This window comes from Macrotis lagotis, chromosome 1 (assembly GCF_037893015.1).
Source record: "Macrotis lagotis isolate mMagLag1 chromosome 1, bilby.v1.9.chrom.fasta, whole genome shotgun sequence".
In the NCBI taxonomy this organism is placed as follows: Eukaryota; Metazoa; Chordata; class Mammalia; order Peramelemorphia; family Peramelidae; genus Macrotis; species Macrotis lagotis.
The window spans coordinates 848,051,350-848,075,761 of NC_133658.1; the positions used below are offsets into that span (position 1 = coordinate 848,051,350).

The 24,412-nt window shown below is 36.8% G+C and overlaps 1 protein-coding gene across 2 annotated transcripts in view; it reads left to right on the top strand.

Moving 5' to 3' along the window:
- Positions 1 to 24,412, top strand: part of AGO4 (argonaute RISC component 4) — a 45,627-nt gene that overhangs the window by 9,328 nt on the left and 11,887 nt on the right. Inside the window, exons 3-15 of one of the 2 annotated variants that reach the window (XM_074217522.1) lie at positions 196 to 316; positions 1,800 to 1,981; positions 2,166 to 2,302; positions 2,386 to 2,520; positions 2,820 to 2,907; positions 5,644 to 5,791; positions 6,063 to 6,182; positions 6,742 to 6,870; positions 8,555 to 8,688; positions 9,638 to 9,822; positions 10,955 to 11,114; positions 23,107 to 23,422; positions 23,619 to 23,753. In XM_074217522.1, coding sequence (XP_074073623.1) covers positions 196 to 316; positions 1,800 to 1,981; positions 2,166 to 2,302; positions 2,386 to 2,520; positions 2,820 to 2,907; positions 5,644 to 5,791; positions 6,063 to 6,182; positions 6,742 to 6,870; positions 8,555 to 8,688; positions 9,638 to 9,822; positions 10,955 to 11,114; positions 23,107 to 23,422; positions 23,619 to 23,753 — 1,990 coding nt within the window. The remainder of the gene's footprint in view (positions 1 to 195; positions 317 to 1,799; positions 1,982 to 2,165; positions 2,303 to 2,385; positions 2,521 to 2,819; positions 2,908 to 5,643; positions 5,792 to 6,062; positions 6,183 to 6,741; positions 6,871 to 8,554; positions 8,689 to 9,637; positions 9,823 to 10,954; positions 11,115 to 23,106; positions 23,423 to 23,618; positions 23,754 to 24,412) is intronic. The other variant, XM_074217523.1, reaches the window with a different exon arrangement.

Here is a 24,412-nt window from a genome sequence, read left to right on the forward strand (position 1 = left end):
CTCCCCCATTTTATGTTGTAAGCTTTAACTTGTTTTGGTTAAAACCTGTAATTTGCTTTAGCAGATTTATTTTTAAATGACTTGGCTGAAGTGCATTATTCCTAATTTTGATTTAAAATCAGATAGTTGAAGATGCTTTCATTCTTTCCTGACTATTGACCTCTTTTCAAAGTTAAATTTCTTTTGCTGTTTAAGGGAGGTGGTAGATACAATGGTGAGACACTTCAAAATGCAAATATTTGGTGATCGGCAGCCTGGCTATGATGGCAAAAGAAATATGTATACAGCACACCCACTCCCTATTGGACGGGATCGGGTAAGTATTGATAATAGATGAAATAAGTCATCATGGCCCCAAATTACTAGTGAAGCAGTTTTAAAAGCATCTATTTTATCACTTACTATTTGCAAAGCTCTATAATAGGATGGTGATGATTATTTGGAGGTAGCTAGATGACTCTGGGGATAGAGCACTGCACCAGGAATCAGGAAGACCTGAATTCAAATCCAGCCTCTGACATTTACTAGCTGGGTGATCTTGGGCAAATCCTCAACTGTGAAATGGAGTCACTAATACCTGCCAGAGCTGTGTCAGGATAAAATGAGATAATCTTTGTAAAGTACTCAGCACATTGCTGAAAAAGTAGGTGCTATGTTAATGTTAAAAGATGATGCTACTGACCCATCATGAGGAGGAGGAGGTATGCTTAGTTCCTATAATCCATCTATGTTTCCTTTCCCAGCCTGTGTGACCAGCAGATTATATTCAAGATAGCTAACTGGGATTAGGTAAAGCACCTTCAGCCTGTGTAACTAGCTATATTGTAACTAGGTGTATTGTACACATAGCTGAATAAGCGACATAGAGGTCAAACCTGGAACCTTAGCTGTGTTTGCATTATATTCTAATTGTTTTAATCAATTTTCTGAACTGGTATAACTGCTGTATAACCACATGAAACTCCAGTTCATCAAACTTGGTTTATAACAGAAATGGGTTCTTTTAGCTTGAAAAATTTTGATCTGTTATCAGGGACTATTTTACTTGAATCCTCCATTAGCTCCAGCCAAGCAAAGCTCTCCTTTTCACATTCATGGTACCATAGCCTGCTAAATCTGTATTCACTTCTTAATGAACATACATCTACTGTAGCTCAGTATTCCTGATACTCTTCCATTTACATAGAGGGCTGATTCATCATCATTCAAGTTGTGCTTTTTCTTTACCAGAGCTACATTAAGTAAATGTAACCCTAGTAAATTCCCTTCTCCAAGACACAGTGGATAGAGCACCAGATGTGGAGTTAAGAAAGACCTGAGACATCTACTAGCTAGATGACCTTGGACAAATCAGTTAACTTGTTTGCCTTGATTTCCTCATCTATTAAATAGGGGTAGCAATAACATGTACCTCCCAGGGTTAATGAAAGGATCAAATGAAACAGATTTGTAAATCATTTACACAGTGCTTGCCACATAGTAAGTAACATATAAATGTTGGCTATTACCTTTAATTTTTACTTGAATTACTAAAACCAAACCAGGGCTCACTAGTGAAATTTAGACCATCATATTTGTATATAAAACTTGTCTGCATACTCTGGCATTGCTTGTCATTTCATCTATTTAAGGAATATTGGAAAATGATGGAGAAGATTGTGTCAAGAATGTGTAATTTACAGGAAGCTGTGAAATTGTTTGTTTAAAAGAGAATTAGTTTTATAAGCTTCATAATAACAATCTTGGCTTTATGTAACACTTTTCTTCATCAGTGTGTGTATTCTTTTTTCCCCATCAAGGTTGATATGGAAGTGACTCTTCCAGGTGAGGGTAAAGACCAGACCTTTAAAGTGTCAATTCAGTGGGTGTCTGTAGTAAGTCTTCAACTACTTTTGGAAGCATTGGCTGGGCATTTGAATGAAGTGCCTGAAGATTCTGTACAGGCACTGGATGTGATTACAAGGCATCTGCCTTCTATGAGGTGAGTGTTCCTTTGGGCATATTCCACATAAGTCCAAGTCTCTGGAGTAGTTTATTTTAGGGCTTCCAAGATGGTTTCTACATGGTTCCTCTTTCATACTCTGATTCAGTGAACTCTTGGAAAAGGCAAGAGTAGGATAAGAGAATTTCTTACCTATGAAACTTGCCAACTCTTGTTTCTTCAGGTATACTCCTGTGGGCCGTTCATTCTTCTCCCCTCCTGAAGGTTACTACCACCCTCTGGGAGGGGGCAGGGAGGTTTGGTTTGGCTTCCACCAGTCTGTGAGACCTGCCATGTGGAATATGATGCTGAATATTGACGGTATGCTAGAATTATGCCCCCACTTCACTGTTTTAATCCTACTTATTCCCCAAACTTAAGAATCCTGTTATTCTGTTTATTAGTATCTGCTACTGCTTTCTACCGTGCCCAGCCTATCATTGAGTTCATGTGTGAGGTTTTAGACATTCAAAACATCAATGAACAAACAAAACCTCTTACAGACTCCCAGCGTGTCAAGTTTACCAAAGAAATCAGAGGTAGGTATTGGTGTTAAAAGTAGTTTTATGACCAGCTACTTGACAGCTTACTTGGAAATAACCAGCATTTTTTTTTTCAATTTGGAATTTTATTTTTGGGGGGAATGAAGGAATCATCTGTATCTGAGGCCAGTTTCCTAGAGGACAGAAGATAAAATTAGTCCTATTATCTCCTCTCCAATTTATCCATTTACAAGTATGTTTTGTACCCTTTTAAAGAGAATGGCAGGTTTGTTACTCTATTTTTATCACTGTGAATGTAATGTAATACCTCTGTTTTGGCATTTCTTCTATGTTAGGTCTTAAAGTTGAGGTTACCCACTGCGGACAAATGAAACGAAAATACCGAGTTTGTAATGTAACCAGACGACCAGCCAGCCATCAAACGTATGCCAATCACATCTGAAAGGATGTTTAACATTGAATTGTTGGGTATTTTACTTGTGTAGTACTGCTAAATGCATTGTTTATCTGACATCATTTGAAAATAATTTTCACATAAATTTATTTTCCAAACAATTGGCAAAATCTCTGAGCAAAAGTATTTAAAATTTCAAACATTGTTGGGGAAATATTTACAGAATATAATGCTTCCATGCCTTCTTAAAGAAGAATATAGAATTTGATAGGGTCAGCATTATGAACTTTCTGAAATCATTATTATTATAATTATTTTTATCTGGGTATGTAATTTTATCAGTGTCAATGAATCCTGGTATGGATTTCATATACAGATCAACAACTACTCTGTAATTTATAGTCTTAGAGAGCTGCCTAGGTTCTGAGAAGGTTATTGAATTGCCCATGATATCTCATCTTGAATATGGGTGTGAATGTCAGAAAGAGAGAATGAATCCAGGTATTCCTGACTCCCAAGATCAGCCCTTTTTGTGCTATACTCTATTGCATATATTATAATCCCCTAAATTACTATTGAGATGTGTAGGCTCTTTTTTACTCCAAAATAAGTGTCTCCATACAGCAATGTTTTTTGTAGTTTTTATGTTTTCTCTTCTCTCATTGTTGATTGTTGCTTCTTGTTGTCAGCACAGTTATTTCTCGAAGGTGTATTCTCATATTTCTTCTTTGAGTCAAGTTTAGCCATTATAATCACCCCGAATTATATTTACTTAAAAGTTGTTCTTTCCATTTAAAAATTTTTTATTTATTTAAGGAAATGGGGTTAAGAGTGACTTGCCCAAGTTCACACAGTTAGTCCATTATTAAGTGTCTGAGGCCTCATTTGAACTCAGGTCCTCCTGACTCCAGGGCCAGTACTCTATTCACTAGCTGCCCTTGTTCTTTCCATTGTTTTCCTGATTCTGTTTCCCTCATTTTGCATAGGTTTATGTAAGTTTTTCTGTGGTCTTCGTATTCATTTTTACAACACACTATTATTATATTCATGTACCATAATTTATTTAGTTATTTCCCCAATTGATGAACATCTCTTTTGTTTCTTATCCTTTGATTAAATTGCTGCTATATTTTGGGCTTTATATCACCTTTCTTTTTATGAGTGTCCTTGGAGTACATAACTAGCAGTGGGATCTCTGAGCCAGAAAGAGAGAGTGTGTGTGTGTGTGTGTGTGTGTGTGTGTGTGTATGTATGTATGTTAGTGTCATAATTTATTTTCTAGAATGCTTGAACCAATTCATTATTACACCCATAATAATTTAGATTTCTAGATTACCAGTAGATTACTACTGTGCATACTTTCCCACAATTCTTCCAGCATTGACCAATTCCAATTTAATGCAAAAGGATTCCTCTTGGTCCCATATTAACTTTGAAAACTAGAAACATTATCAATGTTATGTTATATTTTTATTCATTCTTTTTAACATTTCCTAATTACATTTTAATATAGTTCTGGAGATGATTTTGATACCTTTGTTTTTCAAAAATCTTTGCCAATTTGCTCTATGTGAAAGTGAAACCTTAGTTGTTTGAACTTGCATGTTTCATATTGTTAGTCATGCACATTTTTAATCATTTGAAATTCTTTATAGAATTGTTTATTCATGTACTCTCACCTCTTAGCCTTTGGAAAATAACTATTGGCCTTATATCTATAAGCAACTATACTAATTTTTATCATTTTTCTAATATGTTTGCTATAAAACATTATAACTTAATTTATTTTACTAACTACATGAATATTCTATTAAAATACTTCATATAACATTGTTCTGACCAATTTGTGACACTATGACTTTAGACCTTTTTATAATTGTATTTACTTCTGATATATTAGAATCCTGTATCAGATGGTTGGTGATAATCCCAGCATTAACTCTCTAGAGTTGAGTGTTTCTATATTTTATAGCCTTTTCTCCATTAACCACTTCTCCACCAACCTTGTTGCCCATAAGAATATTGCCCATTCTTTTTGTGGAATGAATTAATGAAATTAAGTGAAATATGCCTATATTTCTTACCAGTTCACTAGTTTATACCATTCTATTCAGTGTAAAGTATGAGGGGCTATTATTATAGAACCCCACCTCCTGTTTGTTACCGTTTTAGAGTCTTGTTAAATTACCCTTTTTTGCTCTCTGAGACTCACTGATTATTCAGCCCCTTTGAAGATTTGTTTGGCTTCAGCAAAAGTAGAAAGCTAGTTGTACATATATAAAATGAATTCTTGATAAAAAAAAATTAAATAATGAAAGAAACTAAGGGACTCTGTTCAAAGAAAGATATACTTGTACTCACTATGGAATCAATCAGTTGGCTAGCATTTTTAATTTTCCTGGGCACTAGAGATTAAAAAAAAATTGAAAAATGAAGGGATCCTTACTCCCAAGGAGCATATATTCTCCTGGGGGAAATCAACATGTATATATAAAAATATTTTAAGGGCCGGCTAGGTGGTGCAGTGGATAGAACACTGGCCCTGGAGTCAGGAGGACCCGAGTTCAAATGCGGCATCATACACTTAATTACTTAGCTGTGTGACCTTGGGCAAGTCAGTTAACCACTTGCTTTGCAAAAACAAACCCCCCAAAAAAGTATATTAAAAAAAATAATACATATCCCAGCCATGTAGAAAATGTCTTAGAGGTTAAGGGGAAAATTAAGAGTTGATAAAGATTTTTTTAAATAACATTATCCTACAGTTTTCCTCTACAGCTGGAAAATGGTCAGGCAATGGAATGTACAGTAGCCCAATATTTTAAACAGAAATATAGCTTGCAGCTGAAATATCCCCATCTTCCTTGTCTCCAAGTGGGGCAAGAACAAAAGCACACTTATCTTCCTCTTGAGGTAAGCTTGAATAAATGCTTTCCTACTACTCTTATCAGATACTTAGATAAGTAATCTTAATTACTTAATAAGTAATAATTTAAGTAAAATGCTATTATTTAAAGCTATGCTTGAACCTAAAAACCCAAATTGAATATAACAGTTTGAAGCAGATCTTTTAAGCCATGTAACACTATTAGCTATTGTTTCCATTTTTCTGAAATCTTTCTTATAAAATCAGATTTGGCAGAAGCCTCTAATTTAGTCCTTGTTTGTCTTATCCTAATGGTAGGTCTGTAATATTGTGGCAGGACAGCGGTGTATCAAGAAATTAACTGACAATCAGACATCCACCATGATCAAAGCAACTGCAAGATCTGCTCCAGACAGACAAGAGGAAATCAGCAGACTAGTGCGTAGGATACATTTTTTTATGTACTCCTACCTATGCATTGAAAGAAAGGCTAAAAGGAAATTTTCCTATTATGATATGATTTTGTTCTTATATCTGCAAGAAAACCTTGTCCTGTTTTGACTGACTTTTGGTTTTTTCTTTAGTAGAAAAAAAATGATGCCAAATTTGAACTTTTTGATAAAGATCTTATCTTACACTTTGTTTTTTTTACACTTTTTTTATTTAAGGCAATGGGATTAAATGACTCTTTCATGGTCACACAGCTAGGCAGTTATTAAGTGTCTGATGCCATATTTGAATTCGGGTCCTCCTGACTCCAGGGCCAGTGCTTTATCCTCTGTGCCACCTAGCTGCCCTATTTTACACATTTTTATAACCATTCATGATATGTAATGCAATTCCTTTCATGCAGGGTGGGCACTCAGTAAATATTGAACAAATTAAAATGGTCAGAATTTACAGTATCTGTTCTACTTAGAAGATACCAAAATAATGCATTTTGTCATTTTGCCCTATTGCTTGCTCAGCCATGATAACAGTTTTTCCTGTCCTTTAGGTGAAAAGTAACAGCATGGTGGGTGGACCTGATCCATATCTAAAGGAATTTGGTATTGTTGTTCACAATGAAATGACAGAATTGACAGGTAGAGTGTTGCCAGCACCAATGCTGCAATATGGAGGCCGGGTAAGGTGGTTTTGTTTTTTGTTTTTTTTTTTTGTTTTTAATCCATTAAGCACCTGTCCCCAAGCAATGATGGGCAATATTTTTTTTAATCATGTTATTTTGACAGCAGTATTTTTCATCTTGTATCTCTCTAGCTTTGAGAACTCTTTAAGCTTCCCACACATCCTGCCTGGTTCCCATCCTTATATCTTTTAATATGTGGCAATATTCTCTACTGTCAAGGGGATAATGGTGACATTGGGGTGTTTTTTCCCCCTTTTGTTTGCTTGGTTGATGAAATAAATCAAAACCTCACCCAAGTTAAGAGATTGAACTGAAAGTCACCTCTGCAAGAAACGGAGGTGGAGAAAGCAAGTGGCAGGCCAGGGACCAAGTCATGAGGGAGGCTAAGGCAGTGTGAGAAGCTTGTTCTAGGCCCTTGTCTCTGCTCGCTTCACACTGTCTTGCTTAATGATTTCATCAGCTCCCCTGAGTTCATTTCCCATTGCTAGACTGATGATTTCCAGATCTGTGTATACAACCCTGGTATATCCAAAGCAGAGCTCATTATCTTTCCCCTAAATCCTCCCTTCTTTGGAACTGCCTTCCTGCTAGTCAGAGCACACTGTCCTCCCAGCCATTCAGGCACACAACTTCAGTATCATCTTCAGCTCTTCCCCAACACCCCAAATCTCCAGTCCATTGCTGGACTGTCACAATATCTTTGCTATGCATCCCCTTTTCTCCTTTGACACTTGCACATCCCTGACCTTTATCACCTCATACCTAGACTGTTAATGTCACTTCCTTGATTGTCTCTTCCCCACTCTAATTCATCCTTCATTAAACTATCAAAGTGACGATACTAAGCATAGGTCTGACCATGCCACTTCCTCTGTTCAATAAATTCCAGTGGCTCCTTGTTATACTCAAGATTAATTATAAAATCCCCTGATTTTTAAAGCCCTTCATAACTTGGCCCCTCCCACCTCTCCAATCTTCTTAAACCTTTTTCTCCTTCACATACTCTATAGTCCAGCAACCCTTGTCTTCTTTCTATTCCTCACCCAAACCCCATTTATCTGTCTGATGCCTTTTCACTGGCCATCCTCTGTGCCCAGGATTACTCACCTTCATCTCCTGACTTCAGAAACCCTCCTACTGCTTAATGACCTCTCTAGGATTACCATCTATTTACAATGGATATAGCTTGCATTTATGTTTTTTTGCATGGCATCTCCCCTAGTGGAAAGAAAAAAAAATCCCTCGAGGAAAAGACCATGTGCCTGCCTTTCTTGGTGTCACTGTTTAACAGTGCCTGGTGCAAAGGAAGCCCATGAGAAATGACTGACTGACTAGGTGGGTCCTCATTGACAATCTTGGGAGAAGACTGTGCCAGTTAGCAGTGCCCAGTACACCTGTTTGCACTATGAAGTCCTGAATCCCTCATTCAGACTGTCCAGGAGCAGTGGAGGAGACGGAGGCCCCAGAGGTGGAGGGACGTGTCCAGTTCACAGAACGATGGAGGCAGAACCATGATATATTGTTAGGCTGCTCTTTGAGCTCAGGGTTTGACACCTCCTATCTCACCACCCTGGTGTGGGCTTAGGAGTCTGCTTGTGGTGTCATCATTACTAACCTACTTTTGAATTGCAATTGTAATCCATTTTCTTCCCCCTTTTTTCCTTCCCTGTCTCCAAAAAAGAATAAAACAGTGGCCACACCAAACCAGGGTGTGTGGGACATGCGAGGAAAGCAATTTTATGCAGGCATTGAGATTAAAGTGTGGGCCGTTGCTTGTTTTGCTCCTCAGAAACAATGCCGGGAGGATCTGTTAAAGTGAGTATTTCTACATTGAGTGTCTTTGGTTCCTCTGGGTTCTAGTGTGTAGACATTAGCACTTGTAACAATCTGGAGGTGGGAGCTAGGGCTGGGGCTAGTGTTACACTTGAGTAGTCTGTTAAGTTTCAACTTCCTTGCTTTGGAAGCAAAAACCCATCTCTGACTCTGCAACAGACAGAGGGAACCAAACTGGAATGCTTCAGACGTTGTGTGGATTCTGCCTCTCAGCTCCCATGATGTATTTTTATCTGTTCAACTGAGAGAGAAACTAGATTAATCTTAACCATTATGCTTTTGCTAATTGCTACCAATTCTGTTAGTTTCTGAAGGAGCACTGATTAGGATCATTGGTTTCAGTTTATCACTTTTACAGATTTATAGAGGAAGTTAGTATGAAGTGTGAAAAAAATCAAGGTGAAGAAAGGGAGCTTATATGAAGGGAAAGGAATGTTCAAAATTATTGGTAAATACACAGAATTGGTTCTGAAAGCTTCATACATGGGTTAAAATAATGTTTCCTTCTGCACTAGGGTTCTTACATCCAATATCTGAATTGAAAATAAATTTGTTTGTTTCAAATCCTAGTTGCTTTTTAATATTTCTTATTTTGGGGTAAATTAATTACTGGGCCAAGTTGTAATTTAAATCTATCATATCCTTTGATAATACTGTGTTTCTGTTACAGCTCACTTAAGCTCAAATTGACTTAACTACTTTCAAGTTAATTTTAGTCTGCCATTGTTGTTCTGAAAGACTAATCATTTGACAGGCTTTTTAATAACATCATACTCTACTTCAGCTCCAGTGCTGCAGCTTCCAATCCAGTTCTGGCCTTCAGTTATGCTTTAGCACAGAATTGGCTCTTAGGAGAAAAGTTTTATAATTGCCTGAACTCCAAACTGACCATGAAATAACAAACACAGTGCTAATGGTTCTGTTTCACCAGGAGTTTCACAGATCAGTTGCGTAAGATTTCTAAGGATGCTGGAATGCCCATTCAGGGTCAGCCATGTTTCTGCAAATATGCACAGGGAGCAGATAGTGTGGAGCCCATGTTTAAACATCTGAAGATGACTTATGTGGGCCTGCAGCTGATAGTGGTGATCTTACCTGGGAAGACACCCGTATATGGTATAATTCTTGTTTACTGTATTTCATTTCTATGTAAAATGGTCACTTGATTTTTAAAAAAAATTATATGGTGGGAATATCCATAATTGTTGCTTACATGGTAAAATCTGGAACATGGTGTAAACAGATAAGGTTTTTGTCTGTAGATTGAATGATCTTTATAGAGATATTGGTATTTATCAACATTAACATCCTCTTATTAGGATTATTTCCATTTCCTTGTAACTGTCCTCTTTTGTTCCAGTGATGCTATGGTTATCTTCTTGTGCTTTATCTTCTTATGCTTCAGTGAAATTCTGTTGCCTATTGAATAAAGCTCCTTTGATTCTTTAGTCTGCCATTCAAAATTCTTTGCAATCTGGAATTCTATACACTGTTCCAAACTTCTCATATTACTCATTTCTGCCCTTGAGTCATAGAAGCTATGCACTAACAAAATTTGTATTTTCTTGCCCCCATATCAATAGGCTCCTTATGCCAGGATATCCACCCTGCCCTGTTTCTTTCCCTGCCTTTTAAAATTTTAGCCTTTAGATAAGATAAAGCATATATTAAGAACTTAACTGCTTATTGTGTGTCAAGCATTGTGCTGAACATTGGGAATATATGAGAAAAACAATCACCAGTATAAAGGAGAAGGGAATGAGGGGTGAGATGTCAGAGGTAATGAGAAGTTCCACTGGGATAGCAATGGAAAACTCCAAGATGTCAGGGGTTTATCCAGATTAGAAGTGAATATGACAGATTTGGATACTTGCTCATGTGGAAGTTCCAGAAAGGAACCTATCCTTTAAAATCCAGCTCAAATAGTCCCTCATCATGGAGTCTTCTTTGATTCCCTACCCAGAAAAGGATTTTTTTCGTTTCTCAGTCCTCAATATTTTTGGAAGTTTTTAAAGGTGGTGGTGGTACTGCGTGCGTGCGTGTGTGTGTGTGTGTGTACATATATATTTGTTTACTATATAGTTTATATATGTTTACTATATTGTAAATTTGATTAGCACAAGACCTGTATCCTATTTAATCTTTGTATCTCTCATCTTGTGACACAGGAGTATATACATAATAGATGCATAATAAATAATTATTAAATTAGGAGTACCACCTAATTTATTTTATTTATTTATTTTAGCTGAAGTGAAACGTGTTGGTGATACTCTCTTAGGAATGGCCACTCAGTGTGTTCAGGTGAAAAATGTAGTAAAGACTTCACCCCAAACTCTCTCTAATCTCTGCCTGAAGATAAATGCGAAGCTTGGTGGAATTAACAATGTCCTTGTGCCGCATCAAAGGTAAGACTTATTTTGAACCTTAGATTATAGACTTTGAGTTGGAAGAAACCTTAGAGATCATTTAACAAATAAAGTTGCAGAGATTATAAAGGACAATTTGAACTCAAGTCCTCAGACTCTATATTATACTTTCTTTCATGATACCACGTTTAAAACTTGAATTTCTTATCAGAAATTATTGAACCTACTAATAATTCAAAAATGAGAAAAAATAGCATAGTATATATAGAAAAACAAACTAGTCATTAGGTGAATCAGTTCTGCCGATAATTGCAGTGTTGTTTTAATCGGTTTATTGAACCTCTATTATTCTCCCATCTATGATACCTGCCCTGCTTAAATTATAATGGAAAATTCAAAAATGCTCTACAAATTAAAGGTGGTAGCTAGCAGTTGTTTAAAAGACCTCGACTATTATGAAACCCCAGGCCAGAAGTTAGTATTTCACACTTTTATTAGTTTCAGAATCCCCATGTTTGTAACATGGGAAACAGTGAGCATAGTGAAAACCCCTTTCCAAACTGCTCTTAGGCCCCTATTTTCACACTAGACTTCTATGACCCTCATATAAGGTTCCTTCCTGAAGCAATAAGAAGAGGATCTTGGGATAGTGTCTTGATTTTTTTCAGGTGCTGACTTTCAGTAGGTTAGGTTGGGGTGAATGTTGTCTGCTTATGAAGTAAAGTGCTTCATCTTGATGACAAGATGTGACACAGTGTTTTCTTAAAACCTGTACCAGTAGAATGCAAGCACTGACAGGATCTGCAGTATGATGCAGATGATAGAGTGATGCCAGCCGGCCCTACGTCTTCCCCCTCCGCAGTGATGGGCAGGAGATACATTCAAACAGGAAATTAAATTTTGATACTAAAAATGTAAGATCCATGACCCTGTAATAAATAAGCAAGGGTTATACTGAAGGAACTGAATTGTTTTTGTCTTGACATTCTTAATATAAACCAAACCGTGGTTGGGTAAATGGAATGAAGAAGGTTTGGTGCATAGACTTTCCTTGAAGAGAAAAGTAAAGGAGTTGACTGGGTTAATTATGTTGGGCATCCTGATGCAACTAAAAACATCATTCTTTATGATATTCAAGCATCTTATTGTTGAACTCAGGATAAGCATTTAGAAAACTAGCAATAGGAAAATAATTTTAGTTTATCAAACTAGTATACATTTATTAAGTGTTTACTATCCACCTAAACCCTGTACTAGTCATTGTAGATACAAAGAAAGGCAAAAAACACTGTCACTGCCTCAAAGTTAGATTCTAATGGGGGAAGACAGCTTCGTATATATAATACAAATACACACACATACAATGGAAGATAACTCTCAGAAGGAACACACAAGCAACAAAGGAGACTGGGAGAAGGTTTCTGAAATTGGGAGTTGAGCTGAGTCCTGGGGGAAAGCCAGGGAAGTTAGAAGGTAAAGTTGAGGAGGGAGAGCATTCCAGAGACTTGAGGGACAGCCTGTACCAAGATACAAAATGGAAGATGGAAGAACAAACAAGTAGGCTGATATAACTGGATCTCTGGATGGGGGAGAGGAGTAAAATATAAGAATATTGATCATAAAAGACTTAAAATGCCAAATAGGATTTTCTGTTAACCTCCAGGACTGATAAAGTCACTGAGACTTAAACGTTAACTTGAGGAAAACCCTTGATAACTGAGTAGAATGGAAGGAGACAGCCAATTTAGAAAGCTAGTAATAACCCAAGTTGGAGGAGATTAGTGCCTGAACTTAGGAAGTAGCTGTATGAGTAGAGAGAAGGGAATGTCCAGGAGAGTTGCTATATAGTTAGAAATAACAAAATTTGACAACAGATTGGATATTTGGGATGAGTGAGAGAGGGGAATCAAAGACAAGAAGTTGCAAGGCTGCTTGATTGTAAGAGAAAAACTCAGCTCAGGAGAAAGACTAGATCTAGATATGTAGATCAGGGAATTATCTGCATAGAGTTAACAATTAAAATCATTGGATCTGAAGAGATCACCAAGTAAGAGAGCACAGAACAGGAATCTTTAACCTTTTTTTGTATCATGGACCTCTTTTGGCAATTTGAAACCTATGAACTCATTCTCAGAATATTTTTTAAATGCATAAAATAAAATATATAGGATTATAAAGGAAACCAATTATTCTGAAATATTGGTTGTTATAATTTTTTTTTTTAATTTCACTGTCCCCTAGTTAAGGATTTCTGGTAGAAAGAGAAGAAAAAAGAGCCCAAGACAGATCTTAGGAGCAAGCATTAATGTGACATTTTGATGAAGAAATAGTAACAGACACTTGTATGGAGTGGTCAGACAGGTAGTAGATCCAGGAAAGCGAAAAGAGAGTAACTTGAAAAAATGAGTGATTAACAGTCTGAGGTTGCAGAAAGGTCATAAAAGATAAAAGTTGAGAAAAGGTGATTAAAACATCATTGATAATTTAAGTAAAGTTAGTTTCAGTTGAATGAGGTGTCAGAAGCCAGATTGCATAGGTTTTAGAAGAGTGAGAGAAGTGGAGACCTCTAATGTAGACCCCTTTCTCAGGGAGTTTAGTCATTGAAAGGGAGAAGCATCAAATAGCTAGAAGGGGTGGCTGAATCAGGCAAAGTGTTTTTTTAAGGATAAGAAGGACATGGACTTATTTGTAGGCAGAAGGAATGGAATTAGTAGAAAGAGATTGATGATTATGAAATTAATGAGAGATAGTCTAAGTCTACTAAATGGAATTAACGACACATGGTTTTGGGATTTTTTTAATTTAATTTTTTTCCAATTACATGTAAAGACAGTTTTAAACATTGATTTTTTTGGTGAGAGTTTGAGTTCCACATTTTTCTCCCTTCCTCCTTTCTCCCCTCCCCATGACAGAGTAATCTGATATGGGCTTTATATGTACTATCATGTTTAACACATTTTCATGTTAGTCATACTGTGAAAGAAGAATCAGAACAAAAGGGAAAACAACATGAGAAAGAAAAAAATCAATTTCAAAAAAGTGAAAATAATTTATTTGGTCTATATTTAGACACCCTAACTTTTTTCTCTGGATATGGATGGCATTTTTAAGGGCACATGATAAGAGGAGTTTGCTTGGGCAAAGAGGAGGACCACCTCTTCATGAAAGATAGTAATGAAAGAATATAGGGTTAGAGTTAGTGGTTGATAGGCATTTGATAAATGTTTATTGATTGGAAGATGTCTGAATCATGTGAGATGAGGAATTAAAGAGGGAGCTCTTGACAAATGGCCTGATTTTTTGATAAATTTGAGCTAAGGTCTAAAGCTTAGAGAGTGAGGATAGAGGATAAGGTAAGAGGCTTAAAGAGGTATGAAAAATTTGAAGAAGCTGCTATGGTGTGTGGGATAACAAATCACATAGAGAAATTTTTAAAAGATCTAACTACAGTAAGGACTCTTTTGAAATGATGGAACATAAATCACTTAGTGGACCAAGTGTCTTTTGAGAGGAGAGGAGTAAAGAAATGTTATAAAAAACTTGATTAAAAACTTTTATTAATTAAAGTGTATATTAAATTAATTGTTTTATACTTTGCTAATTACTACCAATGCAAAGAAACCAACAAAATACATATATAGGAAAATCTGATCCAGAGATCAGAAAGGAGAGATCCCAAAGGCTACACACTAAACCTCACACTTATATCATTCATAGTTTCTCCAAGAAAGGAGTTGAGATGAATTAGAGCTGAGAGATACCAAATAACATAGTAAAAAATGAAATTAATCTTATTTTTTACAAGTAAACTTAACTTGTTGGAGTCATTCCAAAATCAGCCATCTGTATGCTATCAGACCACTTGTCTTGTGAATGTATGGCAATAAATCCGCTGACCAGGGGGACTAAGTTACCTTTTCCCACCAAGGGCTCCTAGTTCTGGACTAGAGTGGGGACTGGATTCAGTCCTAAACAAGAATGGTCTTTAAAGGTCAGATATTTTCTTATCTCTAGCACTTTATATATCCCCCCAACCCAGAGTAATGGTGAGAGGATAGGGGGAAGGAATTACCTAAAATTTAGGCTATAACACAAGTCTGACATCTTCCCCAAAAAGATAGGTTTTGCATGTGTATGATAGATAAAGAATAAGATAACTATTTTCCTCTCCACAAAAAAATTCTTAAAATATAAAACTTTCCTAAAGTGCACATTGACCAACTTAAATATAGTAAATGATTCATAGTCCCTATTATACTCTCCTAGGAGGTTGATACTCAAAATATTAATTACATTGTAGCACTACTGAACAGTTTAACCTTAACTCAGCTCTACACTTCCCAAGTAAGTAAGTCCTTTAAGGTCTCTGTCTTCTGGAGGGCTATTCTATTGAATACTTTCTGTTCATACTCCTTCAGGCAATCATCTCCAAAGATGACTCTTACAAAGTTACAAAGAACTCTTTTGCTGCCAGTCACTGCTTATATGCAAATCCCATGAGACCTTGGAAATGCATCTCCATTCAAGCTACATAGATTTGCTCCAATCCTACCTCAATTACAAATACAAAGGTCAAAACCAGAAAAAAGAGTAAAAATGAAAAAAAAATTAAATGTAATGTAATTCCATTTTGACCAATTTAAGGAAGTTTTTCCAACCCCAAAATAGAGGAATGAATATAAATATTTAGAACAATCTTCTAAAGAATCAAGTCCTTTATCTCAATACCAGCCAAGAAATTTGACTGACAAGGTCAATTCCACTTTGTAATATAAATTCATCGTCAAAATCTCATGGAGGAGTAACTTCCGGTCAAGTTAGCTACTCAATTCCCTTATACCTACCTTTAGCAAAACCCTGAAAATTTATACAAGATTGAATAATGTTCAAGCAGCCCAGTAAGAAATTGCACTGTGATATCTTCCAGCTTAGAACTGCACGTGAGGGGTGGCTAGGTGGCACAGTGGATAAAGCACTGGCCCTGGAGTCAGGAGTACCTGGGTTCAAATCCGGTCTCAGACACCTAATAATTACCTAGCTGTGTGGCCTTGGGCAAGCCACTTAACCTCATTTGCCTTGCAAAAGCATAAAAAAAAACTGCACACGAAATCAGGGAACAGCCTACAAGCAAAAGGTAAGGTCCCTTTTCCCCTGACACCCAGCAAAGCCAGTACCGATACCTTCTAGCTTGATCAAAGATGACAAGGGCAGCAAGAGCCCGGAGCCTCAAAGATCTAGGGCAGAAGCAAACAGCTTCAGTGGGATTAAAAACTTGTCCCTGAAACAAATCAGAGTTTCAGGAACTAAAGATGGTGGGGTGAATAAATCAAAAATTTTTGCAAATCTAATTGTGTAACAACTACATGTGACCACTAAAAGAAAAAATGTGAATTTTACAAAAAGAATGCATGAATTCTACATGAATAGGGTAAGAGATTGAAATCAAAATAAAAGTTCTTTAAAGAATTGTAAACAGAATAAGTAGCTTAGAAGAAAATGTTAACCTTATCCAAAAAAGGGAATAACTAGAATAAACCAAATAGAAATTAATGACTGCAAGACAGTGGAATCATTAATTGAAATCAAAAGATTAAAAAAATATATAGAAGGGACCACTAGGTGGTGCACTGGATAGAGCATTGGCTCTGGAAATCAGGAGGATCTGAATTCAAAGTCGACCCCGGCAGTTGACATTTATTAGCTGTGTGACCCTGAAAAGTCACTTAATCCCAATTGCCTTGCAACTGAAAAAAAAAGATGAAGAAGAAAATGTAACGTGTCTTTTCAAAAACAATGGACCAAAAAGAGAACATTAAGAATCATTGGACTCTGTAAAACATTTTAAAAACCTGGACTCCATATTTCAAGAAAGCAAAAATGAAAATTTGGCCAGATCTACTAGAACCAGATGACAAAGTGAAGATAGAGTCCTCAAATCACATTCTGAAAAGAATCCCAAAATAAAAAAATAACAAATGCCAAAAATCCAGAGTTTACCAATGCATCCACAAAGGACTTCAAGTAACAAGAAATTCAGACAGGATCAAGACTTGCTAGCTTCTGATAAACACCAGAGTAGGACCTGGAATACAATAGTCCAAAAGATGAAATATATAGACTCACAGCCCAGAATAACTTGCCGTGCAATACTGAATATTATCCTACTGGAAAATGGGACCATTAATGGGACAGAAGACTAAAGCATTTCTGATAAAACAACAACAACAACAGAATTGAGAATGGCTTTTAAACTATAAATACAAGTCCAGAGAAACCTAGAAATGTAAATTTATTGGAATACCTTGAAGTAACTGTTTAATGATATAAAACCAACATTAAAATATGGAAAGAAAAACAGATGTATACTCTTCAAAGTGTGTTGAGGAAGTCAAACAAGAATAGAAGACTTAAGGCGTGGGCTGATTCTGTTCTGGAAGTTTTAAGAGGAGAAAGAAGGAAGGAGAGTAAAAGAGAACATACTAGTATCAAAAGGAAGAGGAGTAAGATTGAACTTGCTATTTCTCATGAAAGGTGTGTAAGAAGAGTGTTAAAAATAGGAAATGAGAGAAGTAGCATGCATAAGTTGACCCTCTTCTCTAAAACAAACAAAAGATTGAAATACATCAGGCTCATCAGGGAATTAAATGACTATTGGAGCAGAGGTAAAAAAGGAAAACAGTCACAAGCAAAAAAAAACCAAACAGTTTTACTGATTCTGAAAGGGATGAGGAGCAGAGAACTAGAATGAGAGGGAGATGCTTTAAATTGCCTCTTGGCCAATTTGAGGAATGATTAAAGAAATTGTGGTCTTGTAATAATAGGGAATATTAATGTGCCATAAAAATGATTTTTAAAAAAAATTTCAGAGAATCCTAGGGAGAATGACAGAATGCAGTGATTGGAAGCAGAGCCATTTATACAAGGACAGCAACCCTATTAAGAAAAGGAACTTTGAAAGATGTAAAAATTCTGATCAAAGCAATGATTGTCACATGTTTCCAGAGGACCTATGAAGGAGCATGACAAAAACCTCTGTAAGAGAGGTGAGACACATGAGGTAGAAAGATGCACATTTATGGACAGGACCAGGATATGGATTCATTTTGCTCGACTGGGCTTAAGTATTTGCAGAGGTTTTTTATTTTTTTTTTCCTTTCTTTAACTTGATTGGAGGGTAAAGGGAGCTATAGTGATGCCCAAAATAATATTTTTATATTATTATTATATTATATATTATATTATAATATTATTATAATATTTTTAAAATATACACAGAAGAGAATGGAAAGCAGTTCAGAAAGAAGTTCAGACAAGGAGGATAATTTTGAAAATGTGTAGAACTTTTTGAAAAAGCAGATGGTATGAATTGAGGAGTTACAATTTGTATTATCACTGTGTGGAAAGGCTCTATTTTGGTTTCTAAGTCAAAATTTAAAAATCGAATTAAAAAAAATCTGATGGAGAAATCAAAAGGTTATGGTTAGTATTCCATCATGAAGCAACAAGAAGCAATGGACAGGGTAAACCAAGCTTAAGGTTGGAAAAGAGACCCAAGGAAAAATATCCCAGTGGCTTTTGAAGATTAAATTGAGAGGACAGCAAACAGATGAGAAGATTAAACAAAAGAGTCGTAAAGATTTTTACAACAAACTCTTTTTCAGCATTGATGACAGTGGAGCCATCACATTTTCACATCACAGTCCCAGTTGTATTGGAAGAGGAAGTAGAAATGGCATTGAAGGAAGCAAAAGTGGGAAGAACAACTAAACCAAAACAAGTTACCAGAGGAGTCTTTGAGGGATTGATTCTCAAGGTATCTGAAAGAGAAAGGTGATACTACAAATATGGGGGGGGTATTTTAAAGTTAGCAAAGAAAGGCAACCAAAAGAATATCATTATCTTCTGCCCTATGAATCTACTTTCCCACTTAGACAAAATGTTATAGGAATAACTTATATGTTAAGAGTATAAGGGAGGGGTGGCTAGGTGGTGCAGTGGATAGAGCACTGGCCTTGGAGTCAGGAGTACCTGAGTTCAAATCCGGCCTCAGACACTTAATAATTACCTAGCTGTGTGGCCTTGGGCAAGCCACTTAACCCCACTGCCTTGCAAAAACTAAAAAAAAAAAAAAAAGTATAAGAAGGGACTAGGCAGGCTACCGTAGTCAATATTCTATAGCATCCTCTATCTTTACATTCACCCAATTTCCTGAAAGGTGCAGAACATTTGTTAAGCATAAAAATGCATTTGATTCAGTAGAGCAAAGTTCTGCCTTAAAGTCTTTCCTCAAGCAAACATTCCCCCATTCATATATTAGAATCAAATCAGATGTTTTGAAGGATTTTTTTTTCTCAACCCTCTGATCATTCATGAAGGCATAAAAGCAGAAAGATGTCTCCTTGGTGGAGATAACTGTTTGCTAATATCATGGAATCATGGAGGATGTCCAACACAGACTCCAAATGAAATATTCCATATTGATGGCAAGGTTTTACACATGCTTTTGTTTACAGCTGATATTTTAAAGATTTCATCAAAACCCCTGACTTTGCAGAGATTTCCAAATGAGTTCTTTAATCATTTGAAAAAGAAAGGCTCAACTCCCCACACAGGAGCAACCAAGTGAATGAAAAATGTCTCTCATTTTAACTCTCATATTCACTTGGAGGCAGAATGATCAACTCGCAACACTTGTCCTTCGACTCTCTTGAGCAGTTGGTGGTTGAACAATGAATTGGGCCTATAATTGAACAAGAACAGAATGCACTGGATTGCCTTTGTAAAGTTGCAAGGGTATTCTAGTGATTCTAGGCTTCTCCCTGAAACAAAGTACCATATTTTTAATGCTTTTATTCTTCTAGTGGTATTGTCTGACATGGAGCAAATCACAGTCTCTAAAGAATTGAAGTTAAAAATCACTTAGAGATATATGGCAGGCGTGTAGAGGCTGCAACACATTAGAAATGAACAATTGAGGGGCAGCTAGGTGGCGTAGTGGATAAAGCACTGACCCTGGAGTCAGGAGTACCTGGGTTCAAATCCGGTCTCAGACACTTAATAATTACCTAGCTGTGTGGCCTTGGGCAAGCCACTTAACCCCATTTGCCTTGCAAAAACCTAAAAAAAAAAAATAAAAAATGAACAATTGTGCAGGAGAATCAGCTTAAAGGAAAATCTTCAGATAAATTTTATGAAGGGAGATGTGGCCAGTCATATAGTAAAAAGGAAGGGTCATACATGGTCAGCCCATACTTCATAAAAGGCAGTATGATGCAGTGAACAGGATGCTGGGTTGGGGATCAGGGAAACCTAAGTTCAAAGTCCACCTCACAGTACTGTTAGCTATGTGATCTTGAGGAAGTTTTGTCATCTGCGAAATAAGGTCCATAGCAGACAATATACAAAGGTGGTGATATTCAAATGTGTAAAGCATTTTGCAAGCCTTCCAGTGTTTCTGCTGATATTATCTATAATGGTAAAGACACTGGAAGTACCGTTTTTTCCCGTAGCATGTGAGGGAAATCCTTTTGTTAGAATTATGGGAGAATGTGAACAAATGTTGCCTAGGACAGGCAGATCTGGCTGGGCTACACACTGCACTGTTGAGAGATCCCAGGACAATCAAAGTCGAACACTACATAGGGCTGAAGAGGATAGCTTTTATCCAGGACTCTATGGCAGAATCCTGTATTTTTCAGCATGTATGAGACTGCACAGGTCACAGAATCTGCATCAGAAGTTACTTGAGAAGTTTTCTCTTCCAGTCTTTACCTCCACGAGGATGTTCTCTTTGCATCAGCATCCTGAGCCTTCTTTTCCCCATAATCACCCTGTGCTCTGTTGGTCTAGCTTGATCCTTAAGTATTCTGGCTCCAGGATCCATAGCACTTCTGGGCATTTCTACACCATGGTCCCTACCACATACTGACTTCCCAGCTCTCCTTAATTTGTTGTCATCCATTCCAACATTTATTCCTGAAAGCTTTGAACTGTCTTGCCTGTATTTATATCCCTGTGCCTAGAACAGTTACTGCCATGGAGTAAATATCTCATACATTCTTGGACTGTCTTGTCTAGAAGATCCCCCTTGGATTAATTATCCAACCTTTCCTTGAGAGGAAAAAGCATCCTCCCTGCTTCCTAATAAAGCTTATTAATATACTTGTTAACAGTTCTGATTATTAGGAAGTTCTTCCTTTAATATATTAGCTAAAACTGGATCTCTAAAACTCTCAGCTATTGCTCTTTCATGTAATAGAGACTTTCATATGCTTGAAGTTAATCATTGTATCTCTCCCCACCTCCATCCTTGATGGCTGCTTTACCTCCCCAAATGGCCTGGCATCTTTTTTAGATGAATGATCCTTCTAACCATATTGATGACACAAAGACAGTATGATCAAGGAGAATATGAGGTAGAATTGACGTTCTGAAATACTCAAATTAGAATCCCTCGTCTGACATTTATGTAATATGAACAAAATACCTAACCCTTCTGTGTTTTAATGTAAATGTTTAACTGTAAAATAGGGATAATGATGCTTAAAGCATCTATTTAACAAAGTAGTGGTTCTCATCAACAGAGAAAAATGATTTTTTAAAGCTTAAGCATTGTATAAATGTCAGCTTTTTATATTCTAAGGCTATGCAGATTTTCATCCTATAAAAATAAAATTTGGGTATCTGAACAGATAAGATGAGGAATTTGCAATGCTTTAACAATTCTGTATGTGGAAATTATATACAAGTAGCCTAAAAACCCACTAATAGAGAATCTAAGAACTTATAAAAAGTTATATTTTTATTTGTACTAATTTGGTACTCTGAACCGTAGAATATAGGCAACTAGCCATTTCTTGAATATTCCCATGATTTCCTCCATTTCAGACTTTTGCTTGTATCATTCCTTCCCATGCTTGAAATACTCTCCAACCTCCTATCTTCCTCCCTCCCCTTCCCTCCCACACATACACACCCTCAAATGCTACCTTATCATAAACTTCTCTGATTCTTTCCTTTATCCTTCCTCCTATATATCCTTCCTCTCCTTTGAACTTACTTAAATTTCTGTGTATTTTCCTTATACATGTTCTCTCACATGTGTATGTATGCCACTCATCTTAGATCATTAATTTCTTGAGAACAGGTACTCAGTCTTACTCATCTTTATTTCAGTCCAGTAAACTTTAATTAGATTCTTACTCTTGAAGTTTGCCTTGTATTAAAAAGGTTTTGTTATCTCTTTACTAGATTTGCCTAAAGAACGAGAAATGAGCACAACAAAAATAAATGACTCTTGGGGAGGCTAGGTGGCACAGTGAATAGAGCACCGGCCCTGGAGTCAGGAGTACCTGAGTTCAAATCTGGCCTCAGACACTTAATATTTACCTAGCTGTGTGGCCTTGGGCAAGCCACTTAATTTCTTTGCCTTGCAAAAACTAAAAAAAAATAAAAATAATAAATTACTCTTCCTGAATCTCACTATTTAGGAAGAATTCATAAACAAAAACCTCTTGACTCCAGTTCAGTGCTCCGTCTATAGGATACCCATCAAATCTTGGTTCTTTGACATCAGTCATAAAAATCTGAATCTAAAGGGTAGCTGGGTGGCACAGTAGATAGAGTACCAGCCCTGGACACTTAATAATTGCCTAACTGTGTGACCTTGGGCATGTCACTTAAACCCATTGCCTTAAATAAAATGAAAAATAAAAATCTGGCTCTAAATGATTAGAGAAAATTTCTTAGGAAAATCTTTCCTGGTCATGTAGACTATTTGGTTTCAGAATGGGTGATATACCTAAAGTGTACTTTCTCTCCCTGCTCTTAAAAGAATATTATATTCTAGTTACAGACTATGTTGTATAGATACTCAGTAGAGCCTTGGGATATCCATATCAAATTCAGAAAGCAGTGGTCCACACTTTACTATCTATAAATTAACAGTGATTCAGTTGCTTCAATAACTTGCTAAGTACAATCTTTATCTTTCATATGTGAATGAATGAAATATCTCTTTAAATTTCAATAGGCCCTCAGTGTTCCAGCAGCCTGTCATTTTTCTGGGAGCAGATGTTACTCACCCTCCTGCTGGAGATGGGAAGAAGCCCTCTATTGCTGCAGTGGTTGGTAGTATGGATGGACACCCTAGCCGATACTGTGCTACAGTGCGAGTACAGACTTCTCGCCAGGAGACCTCCCAGGAGCTTCTCTACAGCCAGGAGGTGATCCAAGATTTGACTAATATGGTTCGAGAACTTCTGATCCAGTTCTACAAATCAACACGTTTCAAGCCCACTCGCATTATCTATTATCGTGGAGGGGTCTCCGAGGGACAAATGAAGCAGGTGTCCTTCAACTTTTATTATTAGAGTTTGGAAGGTGGCCCATTATGGGAGAGAATTCTGATGCTTTTCCCTGACTATCATCTCTTCTCTCTTTCCCTTATTCCCAGAAAATGCGAAATTTGGTCCCCATTTAAATCCCATCTAAACAAAGAAAAGAAGATTCTCATCTAAATATAGCTAACTTTCTAACTTCTAGGTAGCTTGGCCGGAATTAATAGCAATTCGGAAGGCATGTATTAGCTTAGAAGAAGATTACCGCCCGGGTATAACTTACATTGTTGTGCAGAAAAGGCATCACACTCGACTCTTCTGTGCAGACAAAACAGAAAGGGTAAGGAATCACAGGAAAAATTGGGTGGTGTGTTGTAATAGGAGTGTTATTTAGCAAAATTACATTTAACTCTTGTTACCCTTGGAATTTTATTTTCCTTGTTGATCTATTCCAGGTAGATTAGTGAATGCAAGGGTATTGGGCATGTGAATCCATAAAATTTTTGAGAATCTAAACCTAACTTTTTGTTGCCCAAGCAGAATAAGTAAATAACTTGAAATATCTACTTAGTTCATCTCACATTTTGATTGGTCCAGGTCACAAGGTTGGGGTTTTGTATTGGGACAATAGAAGATGAGATTTATAGAGGTATTCTGGGTAAAATGTTTTGTAGACACCAACATTGGGTAGCACTGAGACAAAACAAAACCTTCACACAGAATGCTTTTAAGTTCTAGTCAGAGAACTTCTGCTGCTGTCTTTTGGGTGGGTTGAGGGTGGGAAGTAAGGGAGGACTATTTCTGAGGCCTCACTTCTAGGATTCATGGCCTTTCCCCTTTCCTTTCTCCTGTGGTCTCCTTCTCTGCCCCCACTTCCAATGTAAACAGGTGGAGGTAAGTTATTAGATGTAAATCTTTTATGTTCCTCAGTTTGCTTGACCATGCTTACAGCTTGATTGTCTCTTTCAGGCCTTCCCTTACTCCTTCCCCAAGTAAAGT